Source organism: Penicillium psychrosexuale, assembly GCF_028828465.1.
Source record: "Penicillium psychrosexuale strain IBT 29551 chromosome Unknown utg000003l, whole genome shotgun sequence".
Lineage (NCBI taxonomy): Eukaryota > Fungi > Ascomycota > Eurotiomycetes > Eurotiales > Aspergillaceae > Penicillium > Penicillium psychrosexuale.
This window is the reverse complement of record NW_026643188.1, coordinates 3,383,230-3,402,534: the sequence shown is the minus strand read 5'-3', so window position 1 is coordinate 3,402,534 and position 19,305 is coordinate 3,383,230. Positions and strand designations below refer to the sequence as shown.

Here is a 19,305-nt window from a genome sequence, read left to right as displayed (position 1 = left end):
CCGGATGGAACGCTTACAAATCGAATGTCATCCCCGACATCCAAAGGACAAAGCTCAAAAAAAATATACAAGAAAGCAAAGATATCCCAAATTCCACTTCACCTGTCTCCCTCACACCTTGACAAAATGACGAACTTCCAGATCCAGATAATCTCAGACACCGTCTGTCCCGTAAGTATTCCAACCATATAACACAGATCTATACGCATCCATCCAAAACCCCTCAGATCTACATACTAACCATAAAAATAAAGTGGTGCTACGTCGGCTACCGCCGCCTCTCACGAGCGATAACCACTCACCAAGCCACGTACCCAGCAGACACATTCAGCCTACACTGGAAAGCATTCTACCTCAACCCAGCATCAGCCGAGTATCCCGGCGTAAACAAAGCCGAGATGTACACCCGGAAATTCGGGGCTGAGCGCGTGAGTGCGATCTTCGCGCGCCTATCTGCTGTGGGCAAGGATGAGGGGATCCAGTTTAGTTTTGGCGGGAATACTGGTCTCACGCGGGACTCGCATCGCTTGCTTTGGTTTGCTGGGCAGCGGGAGGCTGAAGATGCGGCTAGGAAGGAGGGTGTGGAAGGTGGTGATGGTGGTGCTGTTGGTGGGTTGCAGACGAGGGTTGCGGAGCAGCTGTTTCGGGCTTATTTTGAGGAGGAGAAGAATATCACGGATTTGAAGGTCCTTGTGGAGGCGGGTGTTGGAGCGGGATTGGATCGGGAGAGTGTCAAGAAGATGTTAGATGAGGATGTTGGTGCTCAGGAGGTTGATTTGGAGGCCAAGGCGGCGGCCAACAGGTTGGTTTCTGGTGTGCCGTATATCTCAGTGCAAGGGAGATATCATGTCGAAGGGGCTGATGAACCAGAGGCCTTCATGGAGATCTTCGAGAAGGTGAAGGCCGAGCAGAAGGAATAAAGAATGTTGTTAGGGGGAATTTCATATAGTTATCGATCAGAATGTTCTATGGATGCCGTTATGTTAAATGATTTCATTGTTATTATGATCGTCTGCATAGTTCTATTGACATGCCGTAGCAAGTAAAGCTATTGAGACTATCAAGCAAAACCGTGGCTGATTCTATCTTAGTGCATTTGCAAAGATATCGAAAATGAAACGTCGAGGGAGAGACGCTCTTGGTGACCTGTCACTTCCAGCTCATAAAGCTAGCGAGCATCGCAGGTCTGAAAGTACAGATAAAACGCCCGTCATGTAACGAGTGCCTGGGTCATCTGTAAAAGAATAAAAGAACGCTCCGGAAAACAGTGGAGGGGAGAAAGCATAGATAATACATAATCAAGGCGCAAGTAGGAAAATAAAAAATCAAGGATACAGCCCAGTAAAGAGCAGAAAAGTGAAGGAGAATGGAAAATGACCAGTGCCTTAAACACCGGCCAATTCATCCCATAAAAGGAGTCATGATAGGTCGTAGCAAGTCATGAAATTTTGAACCTCCATGTTCAAATTCTAGGCGTGTGCTTTGACCTGATGCAGTTCGTAATTGGGAAGGTAATCGAACCAATCGGATTCAGGATTGTAGCGGTATGCCTTGAACTCGACCCCATATGGCTTAGGTTCAAGCATGTACAGAACGCCCATCGGGACATCGAGGTCAGCAACCTCATCACGCTTTAGACCACGGAAATAGGCCAGGAGTACGCGAGCAACGGACCTGTGTCCAACCAGGAGCACATGGTCTGTAGTGCGCTCTATCTCAACAATAACTGTGCGCGATCGGTTGATTATGTCGAGATAGCTTTCTCCCCCTGGTCCGGGGTATCGGTAGAAGAGCTTATCTCTCTTGCGGTGGGAGTACTCCTCGGGGTACTGCTCTTGGATTTCCTTGTATGTCATGCCTTCCATCTTGCCGGAATGGATTTCGTCCAGCATCCTCATCTGCTTAACGTCGTACTCATCTTCGTTGAAGTATTCGGCAGTTTGAACGGAGCGTTGCATCATTGAGGACCAGACGCAGAAGTTGCGTGGCCCTTCCTGGGGAATATAGGATGGGTTGGGAGGGGTGATGTCACCAGCTCGAGGCGGGAAGTGCTTGAGAAGGTGTTTCTGTCGCTGATATGCTTCCCACTGCTTCCGTTGGTGATCCACGAAGCGAGCCAACGCCTTGGCGTACCTTCTTCCGTTTTCGCTGAGATCAGAGTCACCACCGATGCGGCCTGCGGCATCATCCAGACTTTCGCCATGTCGTGTGATCCAAATTTGACGGGGAGAGAGATTGAAATTGAGCAAGTAGTAGACGACTTGAGAGGCAAGGAAGCCATGGGTCTGGTGAGCGACGATTTTACGACCGACGTCGATCATCTGGATGTAAGCCATGCGATGCTTCTCCTCGTATTCGCCGAGAGGCACGTAGGACTTTTCATAGAGAGCAACACGCTTCTTGAAATCTGCAAGTGCCTCGGTTGGGTCTTGGCCTTTGTAGTCGGGACCAGAAAGTTTCAGGCGCATGTTAGCCTCAAGCAAATCCTGATCCACGCAGCTGCTCTCAAGGAACAGGATATTTAGCTCAGGACCAGCACGATCGCGAATATGGTCAACAATCGCCTTGCGGCGTTCCATGGTGCTGTTGGTCGCATCGAGGATACCAATGCTGCCACCTTCCTCCAGAATATACTCAAGCAACTCATCGAGAGTATCCAGCGCGACCTGCTCTCTCATCTTGACGGCACGCTGATTCTGGGGGTCAAAGAAGCTGGCGGTCTGGTCCATTGGTTCAGGAGACGCTTCATTGATAGCTTCTTCGTTCTCATGAGATTGTGCAGGGCCTGCGTCGATCGAGGGTACAACAGTACTTTGGTTGAGAGAGACTTGTTCCGGTTCTTCTCCATTCACAAGAATCTTGGTTGGCACCACTGGTGGCGGAAGCGGTGTATTGTTCTCTGGCGGAGAGATGTCTGATGAGTTCAAAGTGGTGCTAACGCTGACACTCAACCGGCGCACCGAGTCAACGAGATCCTTGTGGAAAGAACTTGATTTCCGGCCATGGCCACGATCAAGCGGGACAGGTGAAGGGGACTTTCCCGCGGCCACACGGCGACGCTGTCCAACGTTGAAGATTTCAGTGTCATGTTGGAGCCAGTTCAGGTAGCGAGCCAGCTTCTTCGTAATGTAACTTTTGCCTCGGGCTGGGAGGCCGACCATGACAATGACAAGCTTCGCACCGACATCGCGCTGGGCAATACGGCCATCTGGAGACACTTTGGACTTGGTCAATCCGGGGATATCGAGGGTAGTTGCTCGCACTCGACCGGGAGTACCCGGAGGCTGATAAAGGCCCGATCTGCAAGGATCATATTAGTCACAGGCTCGCCAAGCGCATCCAAGTAAGTCGTAAGGCAGCAAAATGCAAAACAACAGGGTGGAGTCCGGGGTAAGGTAGATTAGCTCAGAATAAGGCAGCAAAGAGCCCCGGAACTGAACTCATCCCGAGATCAGCCGGTCAAGCCTCGTTGTGATAGGCTCATACATAGTGAAGTCCAAAGGTTCTAGACAAAAAAAGAAAGAATACTCACATCTGTGGAGACGGAGGAGCGGTAGAAACCGGAGTGTCTGTCAAAGCCGTTCCGACTCCGCCCTTGGGCGGCAGTGAAGATTTGTGGGAATCGGAATGCAGGTCGTTACCTAGCGCTCGGTTGACCACAGTTTTCGGGGGCATAAGAGCTCCTTCTTTTCCCGATCCCGAGCTATTGGAGGTGCCGTTGGATTTAATATCAATCCTCTGGTCCCCCATCTCAGGCGAAGTGGCCGACGTCATGGCCGACCGGGCAATGCTAGAATGTTGCGCCATCCCACTGGGGATAGTTCTGTGTTTGTGTTTTATTAAGAAGGGGTAATGTTGCTCTTTTTCAGAGCTTTCTCACAGGATCTTGAGTTGGATAAGGACTTGTGTCACAGCTGGGCAACTGAAAAAAAGATGATGGGAGAGGGGAGAGAAGGGAAAGTGTTGTGAGGTTTGGATGAGTCAACCAACGGGAAACACTGGGTCTGATATTGACCACCTGAGATATTCAAGGGGTTGCAAGAATCAAAGTGGTTGGCTTCCTTTTTTTTTATCTGTTCTTTTTGGCGCAAAGGTAATTATTTTGAGGTTGGTGTCCAATATGTGGAAGTACAATATCACTCAAGGATATTGCCAAGGACGTCAGAGATTAGGAATGATGAAATTACGCTGCCGAATTGACTTAGTCCATTAGATGGTGGATCGATGGCTTGAAGATCGCCCATATGATGTCAAAGTGTATACAGCATGAGGGGAAAGATGTGGAGATGCAAGATATCCAGGTCGGATCCAGGATTGAACAGCTCTTATAGACTTCACATCGATTGGAGGTCTCACAAAATCATGCAAGATGTATTGGTCCTATATCTAATAGAGAATGCTTGGCTAGAAAGCATACGGGGTACAGGTCCGAGAAAAACACGCCGGTGGAGCATCGAACCATGCTCAATCTCGCCCCTGTGCACTTTGCCAACCCTACAATATCCTCATAATCCACCGAAATGCTCATACCTGTTGGGTTTCCCGTCTTGTAAGGGGTGCCAGGGCACGCCGCGAGTTGATGCTAGATAACCCTCCGTGTTGGGAATCGAACTCAGCCTCCAGTGAATCGAACAATAATTATTGGAACGCCTTGTATGACCTGAGTCTCACCGCTCGGGCTGATCCATACTCGGCTTCCTTGGCGACTTTCGGTCCTCGTCACAACAGATTGATCTCCGACCAACTGTAGGCGTCCATTGCTGCACGCTGATCTCCGCTACCGTAAGCGCCGAAAATGGTAACCCATATTCCGTGGTCAGGTGCGGAATCCTTGGCGCTTGGCGGTAACGCAGGGGGTGTCACGGATAGCATGCCTAGAAGATAGCCTCCAGGGATATTGGATACGGTGTATGGATGAATCGCGTGCAACCATCAAGGCAGAATGTTCCTTATCAGTTGCTCAGGTTCAAGGTCAGGCCAATCAAGCATGCGTATGCCGCAATACTCAGTGCTGTCAAGACCAAGACCGCATTTCCACTGGTACGGAATTTGTGCCGATGGATCCCATCCTCTCCTACTTCAGAGAAGAATTGTCTGTTTCCCTGCGAACGGCGGAAAAGTCCAATGATGAGAACTCCCGTGCCGTATATCGCGAATAGAGCCCCAATACTGTAGAACTCGGCGGTGAAAATCTTGAGTACGACCAGGGCGAAGGAGAACTGCGAAAGAGCAGTTCGGACATAGGCCCCCTCAAAGGTGCGTTGGGCCGCACGCACCTCGACCATTTCATCTGAAGTCAGCACTGCCGAACGGGCTCGGTGCATTCGAAGGCGATAACGATCCCCTGCACGACGCTGAGACAGTCAGATTACTACTACTGGGTGAGGTAGGACAGGATGGGATGAAGAATATTGGGTAGACAGGGAGATTCTAGGTAAACACGGTAAACACACCTCAAACATGGTCGCGAAATGTTGAAAGAGTTCAAGAGTGAATTATTCGTGGAATGATATCCGACGTCACAAGTTCAAGGAAGTTGGGTTCCGCAGTGGAAGAGTTCGAGGGGAAGAGATGCGGGTGAACTGGAACCCTTGGCTCTCACGTGGGACCTCGGAAGTGTATAGTCACTCAGGTACTATGTTGTATGTATATGATGTATACTGTATACAATGTACTTTTCTCTTCTGATTCTTGATAATAGGCCAAATATATTCCACCAATAACGTCGTGTCAATTCCAATCCCTTCTTGGCCGGCAATTGAAAATTCCCCAACAAGGAAAAAGCGACCGAAGGTTCCCCACACTCTCCGGGGTTCGAGATGTATCTCCAATTTACTTCTCTCACCTTTTTCCCTTCCCATTCCTCTCTCCAGAGAATACCCAGTCGCAGCCCCTAAGAGCTATCATTCAATCCACCCTCGCGCCGTGATTGAGAATGGCAAAAGTATTCGATGCGACAGAAGGTATTGCTTCTCCGCACCGGTCCCTGACCCCCACGCAGGATGTTTCGACTGACTGAAGAAATAGTCGCAAAGCACAACACTCGTGAGAGTTGTTGGGTGGTTCTGTACGGCAAGGTCTACGATGTACGCTTTCATTCGATTCTCATTGTGTATTATCCATTCCCCGGCCACGTCTGACTCTTTATCTAGGTCACCGATTTCCTGGGCAGCCACCCCGGCGGTGCAAAGATCATTTTGAAATTGGCCGGGCAGGATGCCACCGAGGAGTACGATCCCATTCACCCGCCAGGTATCTTAGAGGAGGAGCTTAAGCCCGAGGCCTGCTTGGGGACCATCGATGCTAGTACATTACCAAAGGAGCAGGCATCCTCTGAACCTGCAGAAGAAATTGAGGGTCCACCACCTATGGAGTGTCTCCTCAACTTGGACGAGATTGAGGAAGTGGCTACCAACCAAGTGAGCAAAAAGGCCTGGGCATACTATTACTCCGCATCCGACGACCAAATCAGCAAAAACTTCAACAATGAGGTTTACCGGTCCATTCTCTTGCGACCTAGAGTCTTTGTGGATTGCACAAAGTGCGATCTGGACACAGCCGTCCTCGGCCATAAACTGAACACGCCTGTTTACGTGTCTCCCGCGGCGATGGCCCGTCTGGGTCACCCATCTGGTGAGGCCGGGATCGCAGAAGCATGTCGCAGCTTTGGGGCCATGCAAATCATTTCCAATAACGCTTCCATGACACCAGAGCAGATCGTCAAAGATGCTGCTCCAGATCAAATCTTTGGCTGGCAGATTTATGTCCAGATTGACCGCAAAAAGAGTGAGACGATGCTTGCACGCATCCAGAAGCTCAAGGCGATCAAGTTCATAGTTCTTACCCTTGACGCCCCAGTTCCAGGGAAACGCGAGGAGGATGAGCGAGCCGGCATGGTCGGACGGACCGCTGCCGTGCCCAGCGGGGTAAAGGCCGCGGAGCGCTCATCGGACGATACCCCCAATCCAACCCAAGGGTCTGGAGGTGTCGGTCAGCAACTGTTCGCAGGCACCGATCCTTCCTTGACATGGACGGATACTTTGGCATGGCTTGCCACTCAGACGGATCTGCCTATTGTCTTGAAAGGTCTGCAGACTCACGAGGATGCATACCTTGCCTCACTCCACGCACCTCAGGTTAAAGGTATCATTCTCTCTAATCACGGAGGGCGCGCCATGGACACTGCTCCTCCGGCAGTTCATACTCTCTTGGAAATTCGGAAATACTGCCCCGAGGTCTTCGACAAGATCGAGGTCTATGTGGATGGAGGTATTCGTCGTGGCACAGATGTCGTCAAGGCTCTCTGCCTAGGCGCGAAAGCAGTTGGCCTTGGACGTCCGGCTCTGTGGGGCTTAGCGGCTGGTGGAGCCGACGGTGTTCGTCGAACATTGGAGAGTAAGTCGACTGGGTATTTGATCTGGTTCTATTTCTAACTCTGTGGTAGTCCTGAACGATGAGATCAAGACATGTATGCGGCTGCTTGGGGTGGAACGGATTGATCAATTAGGGCTCCAACATGTAGGTTCACCCTCATCATTTCGTCGTTTGTTCTACTAACTCTGCTCTTAGATCAACACCCGCGTTGTCGAGCAGCAGATCTACGATGGTCCTACTGCTCTCGAACCCTTACGGCGCGCATTCCGTGCGAGATTGTAGGGGCCAACCAAATGTAAATGTGTTTTATCTTCTTATAATTTGACTAAGTGGATTCTTCTTATCTTACATCGCATTCAACGTTTAACCGTATGCGACGGTGTTTTTCTCTCCAAAAAGTATACGCTGGCCCACTCTATCAGCGCCACTTCAACCCATCTCCACCCCCAATCCACACACAACCGAAAAACTCTTCCGGAGGAGAGAAAAAGACCAAAAATTAGTTTCCCTGGGAATCGAACCCAGAACCTTTCCGGAACACTTGCTTGAAGCAATTGTTAACGGAAAATCATAACCGCTAGACCAGGAAACTGATTGATGTAGGACGAGGCTTCTTAAAGTACTATGAACAAGAAACTTTCTTATACTATTTCGACAGATGATATTTGTTATCATACATAATGCTCAAGATTATCCTCTGTTATAAACTAATTATTTAGAACTGGACTACCGTTAGTAATATATATACGTACCTATTACATCCCGAGGTAGCCATATATATATGCCCCGCATCTCAAGACCTCTCCCTTCATACCTCCATACCACAATGGCTGCAAACATACTACTACAATGGTTTCCTCATACAGCCGCTCCATTCATTGCTAATGCACCAATGTTTGGGTTTACAGATGCCGGCCTAGCAACTGCCGTCGGAAAGGCCGGAGGATTCGGTATAGCAAACCGAACTGACTGCTAGACCTTAGACTGACCATCTATAGGGTTTATTGGTGGGGGCTTTGACTTCCGATCTGAATCCACCCATCTTCTAGGCCTAGATGCTGAGCTGGCAAATGCCCGCTCTATCCTCGGTTTGACCGATGGTCAACCATTGCCGCTTGGTGTCGGTTTCTTGACTTTCCAGCCGAACGGGCTCGTTGACAATGCCATTCCCATACTCCAGAAGCATCGAGTAGCAGCAGTCTGGCTATCGTTCCCTCGGACTGACGCCGATCATCTTCCAATCATACAAGCCATTCGAAAGGCCCAGGAGACTGCTGACTGGGATATCAGGATATTTGTCCAGGTAGGAACTATCAAAGCTGCAGAAGAAGCACTTCAGCAGGGGGTGGATGCTCTAGTAGTTCAAGGGACCGATGCAGGAGGACATCAGTGGGCCCAGGGTGCCAGTTTGATATCCCTCTTGCCTGAGGTGCGAGATCTTCTGTCGAGGACTCGGAATACGAGCACTGCTATCCTGGCAGCTGGTGGCATTGTGGATGGGAGGGGCTGTGTTGCTGCTCTCGGCCTAGGTGGGTTGTTCCGGACTTTGTGGCAGGTAACTGACTGTGTTAGGTGCCGATGGTATTGTTATGGGCACAAGGGTACGTCTTGCTTCTTCTCGTGGAGATGGAACCTTGCTAACCGAGTCTAGTTCGTTGCAACCTCGGAATGCCCTGCGCCGTCTACGATTAAACAGACCATCGTATCGAAGACGGATGGCGGAGTCTCAACCATCAAGTCTATCCGACATGACATATTCCAATCAACTGATCTCTTTCCGAGACAGTATGATGGCAGAGCTGTTGTTGGTGTTAGTTACGAGGATTCCCAGGAGGGGGTCAGTGACGAGGAAATCATCCGACGATACAATGAGGCTAAAGAGGCTGGCGAACACCAACGGAGGACTATCTGGGCGTGAGTATCCGGAGTCTATACTGTATGTATCTCTTGGACTTTTATGTTAATGGCTTCAATAGGGGTGCGAGTATTGGAAGTATCAATGCGGTGGTCTCTGTTGAGCACGTCGTGCAGTCTACTCAGCGAGAGGTGCAAGAGATATTGAGACGATTGAGCGTAGGGCTTTAGCTCTATATACCTAGCATATATTCGTTTTGTCTTATTTTTTGGTGTGAAATCAAGGGATTGATCTGTGACACGGAAGATATACCGGTATAGGATATATATACAAACATTAGAATTAGCATAAACGTATAGGAAAACAAGGCCAATCAAATCCAATCAAATCCAATCAAATCCAGCTCAATTAGCAAACCAAACACAGGAAAGAATATCTTCGTCAAAACTAGGAATTTGCGTCAGATCAAGATCGTCAAGCGCTGGCAACAGGCTGAATTGAGTATCCCCCCCCCCCCTTCCTCCCCCCTCTTTATTCCCAATTCCCAATTCCTCGACCCTCTAAGCGATCATCTCTACCTCTCAGTTTCATATCCCAAAAATACACACATCTCAAACAAATCAAAATTCACGGCCGTGTTTGGTCAGCCTTGAAGTTGGGACCTTGGTGTTCCCTTCTAAGCTGCCCGCGATTTATTCCTCGATTTATTCCTGTCCGCCCAGCCACGAATACAACATCGAATAGTGAATTTCCAACAACTGGGTCCTACAAGAGGCAATTCTCTGCTTCCCCCACCTTCACAATCCTCGCCTCCACCCCCAGCGACGTTCAATCCGCCGCAATGAATAAGACTACACCCTCGCCGAGCCCGGTCCCCAAAGCTTCACCAGGATCGAAACCCTCTCCCTCGCCGGTCGCAGGCGCAAAACGCAAGAGAAACGCACCGGCCAAATATTATGCCGTCAAGGCGGGTCACAAACCCGGTATCTACTATGGGTGGAATGATTGTCTAGCTCAAATAACGGGATTCAAGGGAGCAATCTGTGAGTGCGCTCCTCGCACTGGTTCTTCCAACAGGCGCGTAAACTTAGCCAGAGACTGACACATAGGCTCCTTAGTCCAATCGTTTCCCTCGCAAGAAGCAGCCAACGCGTTTCTGAACGGTGTCAAGCTCCCAACCGAATCGCAGAGCTCAGAGAACACACGATTCTATGGTATCCAAAGGGGCCGGGTTACTGGAGTATACACAGACTGGACAACGGCACAGGAGCAGATTCGCGGGTTTCCGCGACCTCGATATCGCAAGTTCTCCACCCGTGAAGAGGCAGAGGAATTTGTACGGGAAGGGCAGACACAGGCCCCAGTCGGGTTCGGTGTGGCAACTGGGCCCTCTGGCCCTCATATGGTAATGCCCGAAAAGCCCAAAAACGCAGAAGGAGTCGAGTTTGCGCCAGGCGACGGCCCACTGCCGACAGGAGCGGAGGATGGGTTCGACCCCAACGTCATCCTAGACCCAGCTACTGGCCAGGTGGTGTACAAGACAGCCCCCCAGATGACTGCAACAAAATCGCAATCAACGGGTATCCCTGGGATGCTCCGGATATACACCGATGGGAGTTCATTAAGGAATGGCACCCCATTAGCATCGGCCGGGGTAGGGGTATACTTTGGGCCTGGCGATGCAAGGTTCGTACACTCGCACATTGGGCTATTTTCACTACCCTCCACCACGTCTTCTAACTTCCGTCACTTATCCCAGCAGAAACGTATCGGAGCCACTAAAGGGCAGTCGTCAAACGAACCAGCGCGCTGAATTGACCGCGATCCTTCGGGCGATTGATATTGCCCCTCGGCACCGAGATGTAACCATAATCACCGACAGCCGATATTCGATTGACTGTGTTACCGTATGGTTTATCAACTGGCGTCGCAACAATTGGATGACCCGGGACAAGAAGCCAGTTGAGAACAAGGATTTGGTTGAGTCGATTCTGATCAAAATCGAGGAACGCAATGACCTTAAGGTGAAGACCTTGTTTGAATGGGTTAAAGGTCATAATAAAGACCCCGGCAATGAAGAGGCCGATAAATTAGCCGTCAATGGAGCCCAAAGGGGGGTGGCTGCAAAGGCAGAGGCACTGCATGTGGCCCAAGAGGTGCCCGATGAATTGTTTGATGAAGACTACTAGGCATTTTGTAAAAAAACAAAGCGAGAATGTTGCATCCAATGGAATAGGAATATCAATTAGTACACAAGTAACTAGTTGACTCTGTAGTTCTCTATGTACTATAGGTCATGTGCCAAGACCCGGGATGTCCCAACCACAGACATCTCATCTTCGTATCTTTATATCTTCCTCACCTCCATAGCAACATACAAATGCTACCATTCTTTGCTTCAAAGTCATTTCAATATATCCAAATGATCTTGCCTACAATCACACAGGAAATTCAAACTATGATTCAATAACATTGGCTTGACCTTGACATACAGGACATACAGACATTACCCAAGTCTCTAGATCTCATTGATCTGACTCTTCTGAATCCAGAATACTCCCTTAGTTGATACATCTGAGCCCAATCGCCCCCAAATAAAACTCAGGACATTCCAAGCGGGATATAGTGCAGACAAAAATGCCGACACTCGCCTTGATCAACTTCAACATCGTCTGCGCGACGCTCGGAGGGTTTGTTTCCCTATTCGGACTAGTATCCTACCTTTGCAAGGAGCAGTTCTACCTATCCGAAGCATGTAAGTGTTAAGTCATCCTGGTATCACCACATTTGCTAACATGAAATAGTAATCTCCCTGCTAGCCGGAGTGTTATTCTCTCCCCATGCAGCCAATTTCATCAGACCGGATGACTATGCACTCCATTCTGAAGAAAACCTCGAGGTAATCACTTTGCATTTTACCCGCTTAGTGCTAGGCGTGCAGCTGGTCCTAGCCGGAGTCCAACTCCCAAAGCGGTATCTGCAGATCGAATGGCGGAGCCTAGGGCTACTCCTTGGACCAGGCATGGCTGCCATGTGGATGTGCAGTAGCCTACTGATCTGGGCCATGGTTCCGAATTTTAAGTTCCTCCATGCCCTGGTCGTCGGCGCATGCGTGACCCCAACCGACCCCGTTCTATCCAACTCCATTGTTAAGGGCAAATTTGCCGATAAACATGTTCCCCGCGAGCTGCAGAGAATCATTATCGCTGAATCTGGCGCCAATGATGGCCTTGGCTACCCGTTCCTTTTCTTTGCCATTTATCTCCTCCAGTATACTGGGATGGGAAGCCAGAGCTATAGCGGTGGTGCGGGGAAGGCGATGGCGTTGTGGTTCTATGAGACCTGGGCATATACTATTCTGTTGAGCATAGTCTATGGAACTGTGGTTGGTTGGATTGCGAGGAAGCTGTTGCACTGGGCAGAGGAGAAGCGCTATGTTGACCGGGAGAGCTTTTTGGTGTTTGCCATTGCTCTTGCAGTGAGTTCATCTCGAAATCCCCCCCAAAAGGTGCTTTGCTAACCTCTCAAATAGCTGTTCATCGTGGGAACCTGTGGTTTGATTGGAACAGATGATCTTCTGGCCTGTTTCATTGCTGGAAATGTATTCACGCAAGAGTAGGTCACCTCGATGCAGGCTATGATATCATGAATGCTAACAAAGACAGTGACTGGTTCCGCCTTGAGACCATAGACGATTCCCTCCAACCAACAATCGACATGCTTCTTAACCTGTCTGTCTTTATGTGGTTTGGAGCGGTCTGCCCATGGTCATCCTTCCTGAACAACAGCGTGATTCCAATCAATCGGCTCATCTTCTTGGGAATATTGATCCTCCTAGTCCGCCGCCTCCCAATCGTCTTGGCCATGCACAAATGGATCCCGCAGATCGAGCTCGTCTCCCAGGCTGCATTCGTCGGCTTCTTCGGTCCCATCGGAGTGGGCGCTATCTTCTACCTGTCAATCAGCCGTGAATTCTTGCGCAAGATACAAGTCGATGGCGAGGTGCCAGGGGACGTAAAGCAAGTGATGGAGACTATCCAAGTTGTGGTCTGGTTTTTAGTAATCTGCAGTATTGTGAGTCTCCTCCCTAAATAACCTAACCTACATCCCTCCCATCTTAGTCACCTTCTGACCAAACCCAGGTTGTACATGGCCTCTCTGTCCCCATTGGAAAAGCTGGCTATCACCTCCCATCGACCATTTCCAGCGTCATCAGCACCAGTACATACGAGGGGCCCGAGCCGGTCCCCATCTCAAACATCAGCCACACCCACAGCACGGCCACACCTCTCACAACGGGGGAGGATGCGAGTTATCGCAGCCGCAAGCGTGGTTTCCGGGGTGCAAACCCCAGCTTGTCATTCTTTGGCATTGGTAGTTCGGTGATCCATCCTCGTCCTCGTTCACCGTTTCAGCAGCCCGGCGTCGGTCAGCCTGAGTCAGAGAGACCTGCCCACTTAGTTATTCAGCAGACCACAGGCGGGGATAACAAGACCTAGCCTTAATTGCACCTGGGATTTGATCGATCCGTACGGCTATGCTTCGCTTTGATTGGATTCATCCAATTGCTTGATTAGCAGAGCGAAGTGTTGCGTGGGTCATTATATCATTCCTCGTAAATTGCTAGCCGGGTCGAAATCGTGCTTGGTTCAAGCTGGAGCTGGTGTCATCTTTCAGTTGAACGGGCCACAGCGCGAGCTGATGGAGACATACGAGAAATTGGCGAGCATTGCACCATTCGTCATTCCGGATGCTCTTAAATCTTAAGCGATAGAGTCTCAATAACATGAGAGTACAAGAACTAGACAAATACAAGCAAGAGAGATTGAACAAAGCTTTACCAGCATTCACAGTGCCATGCCTAGACCAGCATAGAATATGCCCTCGGAAAAATAGCAAATACAAGTGGTGTGCATTGGTATCAAATAATGTGTCCTAATCAAAGGAAACTTCATAACCTCGTCAAGGTGTGTTTGACCTGATAACCAAGATAACCGTTCCACCCATCCCCGAAGATTACCAGAGAGACTATATTCTCCGATCGATACATGTGTTTTTTTCTGGTTTTGTCTTTGTCATTCCTTCGATATCATTACACGTCATACTAAAAAGCAAAATAATAACGCCGTTGATGGGTCCGTATCGAGATCATGAACTCATCGTGGCCCCGAGTTCATGAACTTGCAAAAGGCGAGAAATAAAACGCAGTTTAAGAAAGGCTGGCGTGCAGTTCGCGGGCACGGCGAGCGAGGGGTGAAATATGTCGCAGAATTGGGTCATGCGGGTTGCGCTCAACGACTGACATGTACAGGGTATTGAGGCGCTGGCTCATGATGTCCAGAATACGAGGTGCAACTTCGCGGAGATCCGTGTCCTAAAAAGCTAGAGTTAGTAAAAATATTACAAACATTTGAGAAAGGATAATGACATACCCTTGGGTTCACATTTTGGAGAACCACCTCGAGCCAGTGGAGGCGCTGGCCAATGTTGGTCTGCATGGTAGTGGTGACAGCAACGGCCACAGAGAGCATGACGATGGCAGAAAGTCGGGACAAGTAGGCGGGAGATATGTGGACAAAGAAGTTGTCAAACAGATCAGCTTGCTGGTTCGATTGGAGCCACTAAGAAATTTAACGTTAGTAAAAACATCGAATATATGGAAGTGATTGAAACCAACCTTGATAGTGCCCTGCTCATAGTGAGCCGTATTGATAAGCTGCACAATATCCCCCATTTCGATTTCCTCGGGGGATCGCGCGACAGGGGAAGCGACAGGAACCGGGACCGGGGCCTGGACCGGGATAGCCTGAGGCTGAAGCACAGGCTGAGACAAGGGCTGCGGCATGCGCACCTGATTCTCGCTTGGCTGTCTAGTCGAGCGCTTGTTGGCGTTCAATATCTCGCGGTGGAGGATCTCGTGCTGCGGGCTTTGGGTCTGCTGGAGTTGGTGGCCCTGATTCGCGGCCAGCAAAGAAACAGTATTGGACAAGCCACGCAGGAGGGCCGACATCTCCTCGATCTTTGCGGTATCACTCTGGCGTTGGGCCTCGTAGTAGTTAATCTGCGCCTGGAAGTGACGTTCCATATCCGACTCCACCTTCTTGGTGATACGTGCCAAACTCTCAATCATGGGGGTAATCGAAGACTGCATGACCCGGGTAACTTCCGCCTCAATGCGAGGTGCAAGTTTCTGTGCGACCGAATCTGAGACAGCCTTTACCACAGGTGCCTGCTGCATAGCATTGATGACAGCCTTGGGAAGAACCTGTCGCAACTCCTCATTGAACGCGCCTCCAAGCTGTTGAGAGACAGCGCCATTCAGTTGCTTATTGACTGCTGCAGAGGTGGCATCGGCGATGACAGGAATAACATCGGTCTGGATACTGGCTGAGACAATACGTGCTAAGTTCTTCTCGACGTTGTCAGAGAGCGTGCTAGAGACCAGGCGCAACACTTGGTCTTGCTTGGCCGACGAGGCAGCATCCCAGCTGCGACGTTCATCATCGAAGCGACGATGGAGGTTCTCAAACTCATGGCCAAGACTCTTGTTAAACTCGCTTGAAACACTGCCCTGCAGTGTCTGAATGTATTTGCTGAAAGCTTCACTTGACAGACCGAAACCGGGCACTGCATGTTCGGCCGCCTGGGTGGCACCCATCGCCGTAGTAGACGAGGCAAGAGTCTGGAGTTCCTTGGCAGCGGCGGAGGGGACCGGCAGAGGTTCGACACCAGCAGTGAGAGATGGCTCCTTTGCCTTAGCAGCCTCGGTGGCAGCTGATGCCTTCTTCTTCTTCTTCTTTTCAGACTTCTCGACCACGGCAGGTGCCTCACTGATCTCCTCCTTCTTCTTAGCCAACTTGATAGGCGAAGCGTTACGCGAAGGAGCAACTCCAGAAGCCAATTCTCCAATCTCTGGCTTTTTCGCCGACTCCTTCGGACCAACGCGAGACTGGATAGAAGCGGTGTCACCGTTGAGAGATGGATCATCGGTGGCGTATGTGGGGAAAGTTTGAAGATCACTGATTTCAATCACGCCTTGCTCCAACGCATCAATAGGGCGAATAACCTTGTTATCCGCAGTCCAGCCCAAATCCTCCTTCTTGATGTTCAAGCACGTCACACCGCGAGAGTGCATAATGTAGAGCTCAAATAGGGGAGTTTCCTCGGTGCCGCGCTTGTCAGTAGCGGACTTGGTAATAGGGAGAAGCTCCAAACTTCTCAGCTGACCCTTGGAACCGAGAGAGATCTCCCGAATTCCACTCAAGCAAGCAGTGGACTCGGGCTTGGGTAGGGTGTTATCCTTATCATTCAGGTCTCGGATGTAGGCTGCCTGTGACATCTGAGGCAAATTGTACCGAGGGGCCGAAAGATGAGCAAAGTAGATAGAGTTACGAGTGGGATGGCCAACGACAATGACACCCGATGATGGGTGATAAGCCACGCTGCAAATAGCATCGGACTCGTTCTCGTGCGGGAACTTCAACTCCTGCACGGCCTTGCCCAGCCCAATATCCCAGAGCTGCAAGGTGTGGTTTTGCTTGAGCCCAACCAAAACATAACGGAGCGCCATAGACCGCGAATAAGCGCGAAGCTTATCGAGGAAGAGGACCGAAGTGGGCCAGGACTTTTCGGTTGGGGAGCCAGTGACGAAGGTAGTCAACGGCACCCGGATCTCGGCAGGAGCAGGGCCTTCCACAAAGCTTGCGTCATTAAGCATATCATTTATATCCCAGAAGCGCAGTCGGCCGGTCTTGTCCAATGAGGCGATGACGGAATCATCATCGCTGAAGGCGAAGTCTTTGCCGGCTTTACCAGTGGAAATCTTCAATGCACGCTCCTTGAAGAATTTCTCGGTGTTAACTGTCCGCTGGGTACCAGAGACGCCGTAGGTAGGGCTCATTGCTGCCTTTGGGGAAACAACGTAGATGTTCTTGCCCCGACCAATGGCAAACAAGTTGGTGTGACGAGTACTCCGCTTGGCTCGCGTTTTCAGCTGGCCACCAGAGGTGTTCTCGTCCGAGGCCGGGAAAGGTGGGAAGATCAAGCTTTCGCTTTCCAAGGCATCCATGTCAAAGAAATCCTTCCCAGAACGCGAGATCAAAGCCCAATATACAGAGCCGCTGACTCCAATGCCGAGAATTGCCTGGACTTCGGAGTCACCAGCCGCGGTAGGAGCTGTACACAGGGCAACGTTGAAGACTCGATCACGAGTGGAACGGAACACCTGTCGGTCACTACCATCGTCCTGTCGAATAATTCTGATGCCACCAGTTTTGGCGAGTGCGTACACAATATATTCGGACGTAGCCGCTGTCAGCGACCTGTCAAGTTGATCGAACTCCTTCTTTAGACGAGCAATATCCATGACATCGTCGTCACGGAAGGTCGTAAGTTTGCCAGACGTAGCTTTCACAGCAATTGAGATGAATGGCCTCATTGGGAAGTTGTAAACAGAGACAACTCGTTCCTCTTCCTTTTCGGCGCTGTCTTCCGCACTCTCCCAGCTGTCAGCTAGAGCCTCAGTGCTCTCGGTCACCTTCAGGGCAACTGGAACCGTGGGAGATTCTGTCTCCTTCACGAGCTCGTCAACCTGGGTCAAGCTTGCCGCTTCTTTAGCTTCAGCAGCAGTCTCGCGCAATTGACTAGCGATTGATGAAAGGAATGCTTCAGAGGATTTCTCCTGGGCAGTAGGCACAGCAGTCTTGACTTCCGTTGCAGCCCGAGGCTCATCGCCGCTGAGAGAGCGGCTGATCTCATTTACGAAACGACCAACTACCTCATGCACAGCCTCTCTCTGATCTTCATTCAAGATTGGCGACTGGGTCCCCTCCCGGGGGGCGGCAAGCTCGGGTGTCTGGGAAGGCTCCAGCTTAGTAGAAACATTGATCTTTTGCTTCTGCATCACTTCAACAGCTGGGCTCTGGATACCAGAGGCGGACTGAGGAGACTTATTAACAGGAGAGATAGCGGCTAATTGGTCAAACGGGTTGACATAGGTGAACATTGAGTCCTTCGAGTTGGGCGATACGACCGTTTCCGGGTTCGCAGGCGCCCTTGGACTCTCATCCACAACTTCCATGAAGACATTCTTGGCTGTCTGGTTCTGATGTTCATCAACGATAGCCTGCATATATGGTACCTGCTGAGTTGAAGCCAGCGCCGGTGATTCGGCGACAGCAGGACCTGGCCGAGAACGGTTGAGCAGGCGAAGTAACATATCCTGTGTATTCTCGTTAGGGCCCTCAGGCTGACCAGATTGGAAGGCCGGGGGAGGACCAGCAGGCGCAGCCGCAGGGGCGGCAGGGGCGTGTTGACCGAACAAAGTAGCAACTAAGTCAGACGCGGAAATATTTCGTCCGTGCGACGAAGGAGCTCCCTGGACCGGCGGGGGCTGCAAGTGATCGGGAGCTGCAGCTGGGGCCTGCGGCTGAGGTGAAGCACCGGGACGCTGGCTGAATCTCAGAAGATTCAAAAGGTCCACAGAGCCTGAGTTGGTATGCTGCGGTTGCGGCTGCTGGGGCCATTCGCCCCGAGGAGAAGGCATGTTAGGGCTCAAGATATCAGAGCTCTGATGAGGGGGAGCATTCATTGGGGCAGGACTTTGGGAAGTTGAGGATACTGATGGATGTTGGTAACCATGCGACTGGGGATGAGGGTAGCTCTGACCATCGTAAGGTTGCTGCTGTTGAGGGTGCGGCGGGAACAGAGCAGGCTGGTAATACGATTGGCGCTGGGCCTGGTGGTTATCCTGGCCAGGAGTGTTTGAAGGAGAAGGACGAGGCCGGATACTGGCTAAGAGAGCCTGGAGATCGGTGGGGGTGGACATTTCTGCCGTTACGCCGTGGTTACAGGCGACCTCCGCCGAGAGGATCCAAGCTTTGCAGAGCTCTCAGAAGCTCTCTTTCGAGAGGGACAGAGTATGAAATTGGGAATCACAAAGGCTAGAAAAGGCGGCAAAAGAGCAAATCAAAGATAAGTACGAGAAAAGAGAGATGAAATTGAAGAACGTGGTGAAGTAGAGAGGGAGGATGAAGGAGAGAAGAACTCTCGGTAATATTGTTCAAGCCGTGGGTGTG

The 19,305-nt window shown here is 50.6% G+C and overlaps 8 protein-coding genes across 8 annotated transcripts; 5 read left to right on the top strand and 3 right to left on the bottom strand.

Annotated features, from left to right (window-relative positions):
• Positions 1-126: 126 nt before the first annotated feature.
• Positions 127-920, top strand: N7518_005181 (DsbA family oxidoreductase; the record flags this gene model as incomplete). Its single annotated transcript, XM_057186108.1, has 2 exons — positions 127-171; positions 255-920. 2 exons carry the CDS (start codon positions 127-129, stop codon positions 918-920), a joined length of 711 nt encoding a protein of 236 aa, XP_057042878.1.
• Positions 921-1,469: 549 nt separating this feature from the next.
• On the bottom strand, positions 1,470-3,807 carry N7518_005180 (6-phosphofructo-2-kinase PFK26; the record flags this gene model as incomplete). Its single annotated transcript, XM_057186107.1, has 2 exons — positions 1,470-3,300; positions 3,533-3,807. The coding sequence occupies 2 exons, from the start codon at positions 3,805-3,807 to the stop codon at positions 1,470-1,472; spliced, it is 2,106 nt and encodes a 701-aa protein (XP_057042877.1).
• Positions 3,808-4,952: 1,145 nt separating this feature from the next.
• On the bottom strand, positions 4,953-5,462 carry N7518_005179 (uncharacterized protein; the record flags this gene model as incomplete). Its single annotated transcript, XM_057186106.1, has 2 exons — positions 4,953-5,354; positions 5,454-5,462. 2 exons carry the CDS (start codon positions 5,460-5,462, stop codon positions 4,953-4,955), a joined length of 411 nt encoding a protein of 136 aa, XP_057042876.1.
• Positions 5,463-5,935: 473 nt separating this feature from the next.
• Positions 5,936-7,656, top strand: N7518_005178 (FMN-dependent alpha-hydroxy acid dehydrogenase; the record flags this gene model as incomplete). Its single annotated transcript, XM_057186105.1, has 5 exons — positions 5,936-5,963; positions 6,028-6,086; positions 6,153-7,395; positions 7,445-7,518; positions 7,570-7,656. 5 exons carry the CDS (start codon positions 5,936-5,938, stop codon positions 7,654-7,656), a joined length of 1,491 nt encoding a protein of 496 aa, XP_057042875.1.
• A 544-nt stretch (positions 7,657-8,200) lies between these two features.
• Positions 8,201-9,292, top strand: N7518_005177 (nitronate monooxygenase; the record flags this gene model as incomplete). Its single annotated transcript, XM_057186104.1, has 4 exons — positions 8,201-8,324; positions 8,373-8,903; positions 8,947-8,975; positions 9,026-9,292. The coding sequence occupies 4 exons, from the start codon at positions 8,201-8,203 to the stop codon at positions 9,290-9,292; spliced, it is 951 nt and encodes a 316-aa protein (XP_057042874.1).
• Positions 9,293-10,070: 778 nt separating this feature from the next.
• Positions 10,071-11,418, top strand: N7518_005176 (RNA-DNA hybrid ribonuclease; the record flags this gene model as incomplete). The annotated part of the gene is made up of 3 exons (XM_057186103.1): positions 10,071-10,272; positions 10,348-10,915; positions 10,992-11,418. 3 exons carry the CDS (start codon positions 10,071-10,073, stop codon positions 11,416-11,418), a joined length of 1,197 nt encoding a protein of 398 aa, XP_057042873.1.
• A 448-nt stretch (positions 11,419-11,866) lies between these two features.
• Positions 11,867-13,728, top strand: N7518_005175 (putative Na/H antiporter; the record flags this gene model as incomplete). The annotated part of the gene is made up of 5 exons (XM_057186102.1): positions 11,867-11,984; positions 12,034-12,707; positions 12,762-12,844; positions 12,895-13,303; positions 13,372-13,728. The coding sequence occupies 5 exons, from the start codon at positions 11,867-11,869 to the stop codon at positions 13,726-13,728; spliced, it is 1,641 nt and encodes a 546-aa protein (XP_057042872.1).
• Positions 13,729-14,438: 710 nt separating this feature from the next.
• Positions 14,439-19,055, bottom strand: N7518_005174 (uncharacterized protein; the record flags this gene model as incomplete). The annotated part of the gene is made up of 3 exons (XM_057186101.1): positions 14,439-14,603; positions 14,662-14,850; positions 14,907-19,055. 3 exons carry the CDS (start codon positions 19,053-19,055, stop codon positions 14,439-14,441), a joined length of 4,503 nt encoding a protein of 1,500 aa, XP_057042871.1.
• Between the last annotated feature and the right edge of the window lie 250 nt (positions 19,056-19,305).